The sequence below is a fragment of the Mesitornis unicolor genome, unplaced genomic scaffold (assembly GCF_000695765.1).
Source record: "Mesitornis unicolor isolate BGI_N332 unplaced genomic scaffold, ASM69576v1 scaffold8029, whole genome shotgun sequence".
NCBI classification, from domain to species: domain Eukaryota; kingdom Metazoa; phylum Chordata; class Aves; order Mesitornithiformes; family Mesitornithidae; genus Mesitornis; species Mesitornis unicolor.
In genome coordinates this window covers 1-10852 of record NW_010205171.1, presented here as the reverse complement: position 1 = coordinate 10852, position 10852 = coordinate 1, and the positions used below count along the sequence as shown (strand labels likewise).

The 10852-nt window shown below is 47.8% G+C and overlaps 1 protein-coding gene across 1 annotated transcript; it reads right to left on the bottom strand.

Annotated features, from left to right (window-relative positions):
• Positions 1–5262: 5262 nt before the first annotated feature.
• LOC104546026 (protein kinase C and casein kinase substrate in neurons protein 3-like) lies at positions 5263–10258 on the bottom strand (the record flags this gene model as incomplete). Its single annotated transcript, XM_010191307.1, has 6 exons — positions 5263–5573; positions 7186–7346; positions 7855–7920; positions 8544–8674; positions 9148–9268; positions 10083–10258. Coding segments are annotated over 6 exons (771 nt in total), but the record flags the coding sequence as incomplete, so codon positions are not given.
• Between the last annotated feature and the right edge of the window lie 594 nt (positions 10259–10852).

Here is a 10852-nt window from a genome sequence, read left to right as displayed (position 1 = left end):
TGGCCTGGCAGGTGCTCAGGACTTGGGAGGCTTTGGCGATACCCCAAAGCAGGGTGAGCTGGCAGATGTGCCCTGGCATTTCCTGCATCTGAGGACAAGTTTGTAATGGTCAGTTTGGAGATGTGACAGGTGTCCCTGCTGGGAGCAGGCTGTTTGCAGGTGACAGTCACTCGAGTGATGTATAGCTTCAAGCCATGCTCTTCACACCATATGGAAGCAAGGTGGAGACTGGGGCAGAGCGCAGCACCTCACCCTCCTTGGAGGGCAGTTCACAGCACAGGCACTGACTTGCTTGAGGTCAGAGCTGACTGGGCTGTTCTCCTGTCAGACATGAACTTCCAAGTTTTCCAGGGGACATGTAAACTCTCTTCCCTGCAGATCACCCTGCTCTCCAGAGTTTTGTAAACTGAACCCCTCTAGTACAGGGACTAGTTGCCTGCAGCCCCTACAAGCAGCATAGGGAGCATGCCTAAAGCAGAAGACTGTGACCCTTGAAAGCCGGACAGGCAGAGCTAAGGAAAAGAGAAGGTAAGCGAGACAAGATGAGAAAGCTGCTGGTTTGCTATGAAGCTCTTTTGAAAACATACAATTATCACAGAGTGCAATCACCACTGTCAAGCAGGTTATTATGGGATTTTGGGTGGAGAAGGAGTAGGTAGCAGTGCTTCAGCTCTGCAGGTGGCCACAATGTGGAGAGAGGATGCAGGGCCACCGGTGAGACAAAGATCTATAGGATTGTGGATACAGCATTCCTTAGGAACTGTGTGGCACCTGTGGGGAAGCCCTGCAGAGAATTTGAGAGAAAGGGCTAGTGTGGTCACAGCTGGGGGCAGTGACTGTTTTGGTGTCAGCCTCCTGCCGAAAGCAGGAACAATAGACTTGGGAAGGAAAGAGGTAGTGAAGTCAACGGGGCAGAGTACAGGACCTGGAAGAAGACTTCCAGCTGGTAGGATAGAAAGGAAACACAGGGAGGAAGGGACCACAGGGTCTGTAAATAGCTGGACCCAGTGAAAGCTCTGGGCCTGAAGAGGGGAGATAATGAGCCCTCACACTAAGGGGAAGAAGTGCTGACCACCACTGCACTGATTGTAGAGAAAGGAAGTCTCAAGCTGCAGCTGTAATTGCCTTAGCTGAGAGACTGACAAGCCAGGAACCTCTGCAAGCAGGGTTGCTGGATGATGAAAACTGGGATATGACCAGTGAAATGGGTGTGCTGAAAGCAGCTGAGGTGATTTTGCCTGAAGTTTGGTTTGAAAAAGTTCCCTGGAGCCATGCTGCTTCCTCAAGGTGTTCCAACAGAACACCAGTCAGTATCTTCCATTGGCAGGGCCTGCTCCACTGCCTCCTAACCCCTCCTTTCAGCAAGGATTTGTTCATCTTCTCCAGAAACATCTCATATTCATCCTCTTCAATCTTCTAAGAACTTACGTAGCTTGGTAAACAGCCTCACTCCCTTGCAGCCCTTGAGTTTTCCAGCTCCTTGTAGCCTGGACCTGGACAGCAGTGCAATACTTTTTGCAAGTCTTTACCTGGTTCTCTTTTTCTTTTTTTGGTGCAAGGTCTCTCTGAAGACACTTTGCCTCATATCACACAGCCTTATTCTTATTTTGCACAACCTTTCCCACCACCCTGTAGTGGGTATTTTCCAGCCACGTGTCCACGGGTTAAGATGGAGTACGTGGCACTGGCTTTGTCTAAGGTTCAGCCCCATGACCAGTCTGCAGCCAGTCTCTGTGCAGTTACCTAGAAGCAATAACCTACCCATCTGAGCGTTCAAGCCCATTTTAACTCCAGCATCAGCTTTCTTCACAAGCAGAGGGGAGTTTTGCAGCCTGCTGCCCATAAGCACAATGCCACAACTGAGGCAGCCCCAGCTGCTGAAGCAGCAGCGCTGAGCTTTGCGCGGTGTTGGCCTTGAGCTTGATCAGCAAACAGCGCAGGAGTAAAGGGAGTGCAGGACAGTTTGTAACAGCTGTGAGTTGTCTCTGTGCAGGACTGCCACATACACCTGCCTTGGCTCTTCCTGCCAAGCAAACTGGCCAGGACAAGGACACAGGGGATGGGGAAATGGGATGGAAAGTAAACTGAAGCACCAACGTCCCCAGGCTCCGTGCAGGGCTATGGGAGTGACACCGAGAGTTACGTGCTAACTGCAGCTCTCAGCTGCCATCACAGAACACAGCTGTCCTGTGGGCTCTGCCACCCAGATTTTGCCTACAGGGCAGAAACATCATTCATGGGTTGAGCAAGCTCAGCTGCTGCTTTGGGGAAATGGGTGTGATCTGTCATAGAGAATCTTTAACTTCCTCTTCCTAGAAAATTCATGACCAACGGGAAATCCAAGCTTTGTGTGATACTTTAGAATTTTTTTTCCAGGAAGATGTCAGAACTAAATTATCTGCCAGCCACAGATGTACAAGCTTTCCACACGGAGTGGCTTTGTTAAAAAATAAAATATGACGAGATAATGTTTTCACTGCGTTGCCCATCAGGCACAGAGATGCATCTGTACATTTTTACAGAAGCCATGGGGGAAGAATAGGCTTTGCTGGCCGCCTGGAATTCAGCACAGCAATTAGTTCATGTGAGCATCTCTCGTCACACACAAAACTTTTGGCATGGCATGGATGACAAGTTTCAACTAGAGCCTTTGTGGTTAACAAAACCTCATTTGCTTCTATGGAAAACTGTGTCTCCAGGCACAGCTATTAGTTTAATATAGCATCATTACATGTGTTCGGGTTTTGTTTTTCCTCCCCTCCAGCTGGTTCTCTACTACACAGCCTCTCTTTTACTAACCCCTTTGGTTTTGGGTAGCTAGGAGTAAGTGCCATACTGAAATTTATGAGGTACAGTCCCGCCAAGCAATTCTTCATTCTTGATGTGCTGTCTGCCGTCCATTACTTCAGCTTTTGGCAGGAATTTCTGATGTGTACACATTCCTTTAGGGAACTTGTTTACAAAAGCTGCAGTATGGCACTGTTTGTGGAAACCTTCAAGCAGCCCATGCTGATCAGGTGGTTGTGTTTCCCTAGGACAAACAAGTCTGTTCAGACTTTGTCCTGTGGAATTTCGGGTTGGCTGTACTGCAGTCAGAGGTCCTGTCTAGTGGACATCTCTGTCCTCATAGCAGCTTCTGGCCACACCTAACTCCATCCCTAATTATAGTCTGACTAGAACTCAGAAGAATTGAAGTCAAGCCTCCATGTTATCCTCCATAACCCCCTTCCGAGAATTTTTTGACCTTACATGAAAGGCTGGTGTTAGTGTTTGAAAGTATCCAGGCTAACAAAGGAAATGTCAGTATTTGTTATAGCACAGCTCAGGTCATTGCAGCCCTGAGTGGCTGTGTCTGTGTTCCCTCACATGCCTGGCAGGCACACGCTCTCTTCACGTACACGTGTGCTAGGACAAAGCAGCCACAAATCATTCAGTTGTGGGTAAGTGGAGCACTCACAATTACTGCACAACACTGATGATACTTTACCTGGGACATAGTACTGGAAGCAGAGACTGGATCTTTAAAGAAATCCAACACTTACACACCAACACACCATAAGCTTATAGCTTTCTTCAAACATTGGACCTAGAATAATAGGTAAGTTCATAGCTATATCCAGGCATCTTTAGTGTCTGTTGTGTAGATCTTTAATTGCCTTTTGGGAATACTTTCACTTTTCTTGAGAAGTGACATTACCGACTCCAGACAAAATGCTTTAGCATTAGTTTGCAGCCCTCTCACTCCGTTCAGGAAGTACAGCACCACAGCTACTTTGAGCAAGGCCTTTGAACAGCTGATGCATTTCTGTGGTCTCACAAAAGCATGGAATAGCATTAGTGTCAGATCTCTTTGTTGGTGGCAGACTACATTTCAAGGCATCCAGTGTGCTGTAAAAGGTTAATTTCTGCTCTGTCTGGCAGGCAGCAAGATGTTTGTGATACCTTAATCTCCCAGCAGTTAACAGTGTTTGAGGCTGTCCATCCCTACTTCCTTTTCAGTCAATACTTGTTAAACATCCATGTTGGTTCACTAGCTGCTGTGAGCCTTCTACAGTCATTTAATCCCCAATGCTCACCTCTTGACTTCAAACTTCCTTATCTGCATCACCCCTTTTCCAAACAGCTCTGAAACAGCCCTGGTGTGGGTGGTGCAGGCTTGTCTGAGTTTTGTGAGTCTGAGTTCCTCACATGTGCTCACCCAGAATAAGAACTTCACTACAGAAGCCTACTACAAACTCACAATGCATTTCAACAGCAACGTTAAACAGATGTAGTACGTAAACAGTTTATAAACCATTGGTTTGGTTTGGTTTTTCCCAAAGTGGTAGTTTTTCCTTGTTTTGTTCCTCCAAGCCCATGGGCTTATCCTATATAGAACATGTCCATCAGACCTTATGTTTGAATGTGCAGAGCACTAGGATCAGGACCCCACTTTGTCTCAGCAGCCTCAGAGGTTTTCAAGGGCAGAAACGCAGGCCAGGTAAGAGGTTTTGATAGGTCATCCCTGCTGCACAGGTACACCTGCAGCAATTCAGGACCACAAGAAGAGTCACCCATTTATAGCTGATGTTGTGTCAGCCAGCAGGGAGCTTGCACACTCTGCTACCCTTTATCATAGCATAGGGGTCTTTGGCAAAGCAGAATGCACTTCTAGCATGCGTAACTCAAGAATATGTAGAAGTAAAAAGAGGGTCTCTGCTGTGTGCTGTTTATGAACAGGGAACACTGAGGCAACTCCATGCTGCTGAGCCACTCTGTTCACAACCCATTGGCCTGGACAGCCATATCATGAGACAGAAGCTTCTTTCTCCTGTCCCCAGGCTACGCTATCATTAATTTCTGGTGTTTTTACACTAAATGTGAAGGTAGTGGGAGGGGACATCCAGGTTGCTGAAGCTATTTCACTTATACCAGCTGCCTTACCAGGGGAGCCAACAAGCCTGCAGGTGGAGGATACTGAAGACTTCTGAAAGATGTGGGAGAATAAATACATTTCTGCCAGTCAGCTTGACTGAGCCAAAAAAGGGAAGCAATACTAGAAGTTCCCTATTGCCCTGCAAATCCAGAGTTCCTTGGGCAGGAAGCCTGGGGGCAGGGCAGACCCCACCACCCTATGGATGCATGCACACTGAAGCCAAGGAAGTTTCCTTTTTCTGTTTTGAAGAGTTGCATGTGTCACTTATCTCCCTTCACTGAGTGTAAGTCAAAAGGATCTGTTCCTTTCTGCACTCCTATAGTGCTCACAGTTAGAGAAGTCTTTACTCATCCTTGTTTATTAATTAGAAAATCCCTACAAGTCTAGGCATTTAAAATGAAGCATTAGTTACATGGAATACATGCCCTCAAAGTCCAGAAGTTGCTGGATATACTGCAAAGGTGGATTGGGGCCAGCAGTGACCCGGTGACCTCTGCAGGAGGTGCCAGTATGGCTGCGAGACACTAGCAGAGCAGTAGCAATCATGATCCGACCTTCTCAACATAGTTAGCAGGATAGAGTCCAACTTGGCCAGTAAAAAGTCGGCCCTTGCACCAGCCCTGCTCATCTTCCTCACTGATCTTCATTAGTTCTTCACCTAAAAGCAAAAACAGTCATTAGGAAGCAGCCTTGGGAAAGGCAGCATGGCATTTTTCCCAGCTTCAGAACAGTTGATAAAAAGACAACCTACTGACTGAATCACCACACTTGTCTCCCCTGTCACACTGTCATACTGCACGGTTTAATGATACTGAACAGTTTAATCAAAGCCAGAGTTACTGACCTTTTCAGTGTCTATGCTCAGTACCATCTCCTAGGCCAAGGAACTTACGAGACAAAGCTTCACTTCTACTGTTCAACATCATAAGTATTTTCATGCCCTGTATTTCTGCCTGCTTTCCTCCACCCAGAGGAACATGCTTACAAGCCAGAGAGATCAGAAGGTTCTTGGAGATTCTTTTCTTAGTGGCTCCTCTGTAGCAGGTGGGAAGGAAATGTAAGAGGCTGCTAAGCTCTGGCTGTTAGGATCCAAAATGACTATTCCATGATGGAGTGTCTGGTTTGGCCAGCAAGGCACAGAAGGAACTCATTTAGCACACTGTATCATCTACTTTGGAACAGGGCAGAAAGGTCCCCTTCTCCATCAGTGGAAGGTCATGCTTCTGCCAGAGAGGGAGGTGTGACTGCATCAGTAAACACATCCCACGCTGGCAGAGGTTCAGAAAATCTGCTGCTGCTAAGCTTAAGCCCTACTGGTGCATGCTGCTTAGAGCAGATTCAAAAAAGGGATGACAAACTAACCAGTCATGCCTCCTTACATCTGCAAGGTGGAAAGAGAGAGCAGAGTCAAGTTCTAGAGCATCCATATTGTGAGATACTTTAAAGCAACAAGTTAATGTTAGTAAGGTTACTAGTATGGTAACACTGCAGCATAGATACTGGCCTCAGACACAAGCTCCTGCTACTACAGGACTTCAGTGCCTTTTTGAAAGGGGTGTATTGTGGAGAGGTTTAGCACAGAGGTACCATATAGGACTCAAAACGAGCAAGATTTGAGACACTCAAGATCCAGATGTCCTCTTGGAGCTGGAGAAGATGGTACACGCAAACTAAATTTAACTTTAGGAGGAAGGAAAGGGGAAGGGTCTGTTTGCTCCAGCATTCTCTCTCACTCAATCCTCTGCTGGGAGCCAGGATCTCCACTCTGAAGATACCCATTTTGAGCAACAGTTTGCATGGCTGCTTTTGGGAATTGAATTCTGCCTCCAGTAGTACATGTCAGTCAGTTGAGCTTTCTCCCAAAGCATCTATCTTCTGGTTACTTCAAAGGACAATCCAGACCACCTACATAATTTTTATATCAACAGCACAAGGGAGAAGCATTTAATAAAGTCTCAAGATACAGTGCAGAGTAAGTGCCTTAAGAGGAGGCAGGAAGGATCTGTTTTACCTCTTGGGATCTGCTCTCCCTACACTGTGAGCCAGGCCTAGGCAGTCTCTTTTCACATGGCCTCACTGACTCAGTCTCAAACAGGTTGGACTGCCCAGTGTATCATCCACCTCAGAGGAGCTGGCAATGGGTAAGGCCAGGGGAAGAAGAATAAGTATCAGTTTTCAGGGGGACATCCAGTTCTTAAGGAGTGTTTCAATCATTCAGTCAGCCCGAGTGGAGACAGCAAAAGGTTAGTAAGAGATTAGTGCTCGTGTACCTGCTTTAAAGCTCAGCTCATCAGCCTCCTGTCCTGTGTAATCATACAGCGCTCGTACCCGTATTCCTGGTACCTTTATGTCCTCCTCGTGCCCATTGGCATCCAGGCACTTCTTGGGAGTGTCGTCATCTGACCACTCCGAAATGTCTTCCTTCCCTCCGCTTTGTATGTGGAAGGAGAGAGGGGACAAGACGGTTGTTAGTAGATTCATCTCTCACCCACCTCCTCCTGAATCGTGCACCACCCTGACTCCCCCCTGAGACTGCTATGCTATAAAACAAGGTGTAAGAGGACCAACAGCCAAGTGAGGGTGAACAGGAAGAAATACAAGGAGATGCTGGATTTGGTTGAAAGTATCCCAGCACTAATGCTCTAAGGACCAGGAGGGTAACTCATTCTCAGAGTATTTTCACACATGCACACTCATGACCTTACCCTACTCTAGCAGACCCTCTCACACAAGAAAGGCCAGTCCTAACTGAAAAGCCCAGCTGTCAGAGTTATTCCAGCCAAAACTAAGACAGCCAGGAAAAGCAGGGTCTCCCATCCCAAAGAGACACGTCTGAAAGGCTGTTTGTCAAGTCAGGAACAGAAGCAGAGGGGGAAGAGCAGCAGAGGACAGGCACTTGGAACCCAAAAACCACTGAAGAGGCTATATTCCATACTAACTTCACATGGGTGGGTGCCCTCAGGCTGTCATAGACCAGGCTGTTCTGCTCCTCTTGATAGGAAAACCTGCAGATTGGCAAATAGGGCCCCTGAATCCAATAGACTGTGAAATACAGCAGTGGCTTTGAGACTACTCTGTATCCCCATTCTTTTCTGCCCAGTCCACTCAGGCCAGAGTTCACATTTTAAAGCAGGTTGGCTACTGGAACTGTAGGACATGAGGTTCTTCAGCCTCTCCCTATTCTCCAGCTTGCTTCCTGGCAAGGGAAGCAGCTCTACTCAGAACCACACCAGGAAAAACAGAATCTGATGCCTACATTTAGAAAACAGTACAGCTAACTGGCAAAGCTGCCAATGCCCAACTCTCCTCACTGTATCCGTGGGGAAGAAGAATTGGGGAAATGCATGCCAAAATCTCACACAGTATTAGTCTGACCAGGCCAGATCTCATTACTAGAAGGATCCTTACAAGGAAGGCACTTTGTGAGGCAGTATGTACTAGACCAACAACCAAAACTACCCTAAACCCACTTTTCTACCCTGTCATTTCCAGAGTGGCACAGGCAAGGCCATGGGCAAGAGACAAGACAAAGGAAGACGTCACTCCTATCAGTCCAACTCACTCGTGACCCTAGGCAGGACTGTACTTTTCCTAACCTGATGTATCTGACTTCAGCCCTTACCTTTGCCTTGTCTGCAGAGGGGTCTGTGAGACAACTCCATCCCGTGCAGGCAAAATGCTGGTCAGCGTGACATCGTCAGCCATCTTGCCACTCTTCTCCTTCTTGGTGATTGTCCGCTGTGTTTCGAGGGACCATTCCTGTTCGGGGAAGGGCAATTAACACCATCAAGCCACTCAGATACAGAAGTTCTGTGCATCTTTTCTGGCCAATACAGAAGGACAGGACACCAGATAATACTTCAGTTGTGGCCAGGCTGGTCAGCCAAATGGTCTCGCTAGTGTAGCGGGCTCACTCCTGTTGAATCCTAAGGTGCAACAAGAGGAGCTGTGGGAAAATTATAACGGGAACTTGTTGCAAGGCCCCGAGGACCAACTCCTGTTCTTTGACCTTGCAGCAGGACAGCTGGAGTATTTGCAATTTGGCAGGGTTGCACATGTCCCTTTGGGCACCAAACAGCTTGCAACACAACAAAAGTTTTAGAAGAGCCTAACATCCTGAGCCTGCAAGCAAAGACACGGTCTTTCCAGCACAAGACTAGCAATCCACTAGTTTCAGTAAAGCAGCTACATGTTTGGAAATAGCAATAATATACACTAGAATGCTACGTCACCTCAAACTGAGGCCAATTCATTGCCATGCCTGGTCCGTGAGTGTTCCGCCACCACTTCAGGTCCTCCTGGTTGTCTGCAGCCATGATGACTTGGTAGAGATCTCGATACAATGCATGAAAGCTATGACCAGGAACAGACACAACCATCAGTAACCAAGTCCCTCAGAGGTTCCCCAAAAGCCAAGAAGGAAAGGAGAACATAACCTCATACACAATTAAATAGCATCCAAAGTCCTACAGGATTAAGGATGCTGGAGCAGCACCTGTTCAGCCCTAGGAAAACAGAGCCACCCTTACAGGAAGGTCAGCCTGGCAAACAGGACAGGCTCGTTCAGTGTGGCAGTGGCTAACATCAGCCAACTTTCAGCACAGCTCATCAAATATGCATTGAAAGAGCCTGGCACATTCTTGCACAGAGAGGGAGGTAGCTCAGATTTGTAGTCTCCACCTTAAAAGTACAGAGGCACAGAAGATTTTTGATTGCATCCATTTTGCCAGTGTAGCCCCTACTTAAGGGCAACTTGCGGGCTTATCATTCTCTCACAAAAGGTCTCTTTACTCAGGGCAGAATGGGTATAATAGCTCTAAATACTAGAAGGCAACAGAGCTGCATTCCTCAGACCAGGATTACATATAGTAATGTGGAGGTATTTAACAGAATAGAAACACACCAAGAAGACAGCATTGGGCAGTAGTGGAAGAGAAAGGGCTCAGAGGCAGAATCCTCTCTGAGGAGCCTGGCACTGTCCAAGATCAGACACCAGCACTGTCAGTCTGAAAGGACCATATGGGAGTTCAGGCACACCTGGAAGGGGAAGGAGCAAGACCCGCCTGATGCAAGCAGGCAGCTCCCTTGCCCACCAGAACTGGCACCCCTCACCAGAGCCCAGGGCACCCCAGGCTGGCAGACTTCCCTCCTGTGTCAGGGCTGGTACCTTTCAGTGGTGGAAAGGTTGAGATGCTGGTGCAGATTCAGGAACATCTCCTTAAAGAAACACAATCGCTTGCGCTCTGCTTCCTGACAGCTCTCAAACACTTGCTCCATGTCCTCCATGTAGCGAGGGTTGTAGCGGTTCAACTCTTCCAACATCTTCTCATACTGATCCTTGCACTGTATGAGCACAAGAGGACAGCAACTGTGAGATGTGTTGCCTTGATGTCAAACCAGTGACACTTCCCCTGCTCTCTGGCTTGGAACTGACAAGTTTTTCCCCCCCTGCACTGCTGAACAAATACAACACCGAAAGAAAAAGAAATCTCACAGCTGGTGTCCCAGTCCACTGCTCTTCTAATATGCTTGCAAGTTCCCTGTTCTTCCTTGCCACCCTCTTCCACAGAGGGCCTTCTGCACTTTCACTCCTGTGGGAAAGCAAACCAGCCTGTATTGGGTTTTCTGTGAGGGGTTTTTGGTTGCGTCTTTGGTAACAGGGGAAGGGCTATGGAGATGGCCCTTTAAGAAGCAACCTGAAAAGCTCCCCCTTTTCCTTTGTCAGACCCACCTCTGACCAGGGCCAAGCCAATCAGCACCCCTGTGAATTCATGTATTTAAGGGGGGTGCATGGCATGCTCTCTTTCTTTCTGGCACTGGCCCTGACCAGCGCAGCCCCGGCCCTACCCTGCTGGCCTTGGCCGGCCCAACCACAACTTAAGCTTAAGCCCCACTGCAGCACCATTCCGAAAAGAGAGAGCCAGGAACTCTCCAGAA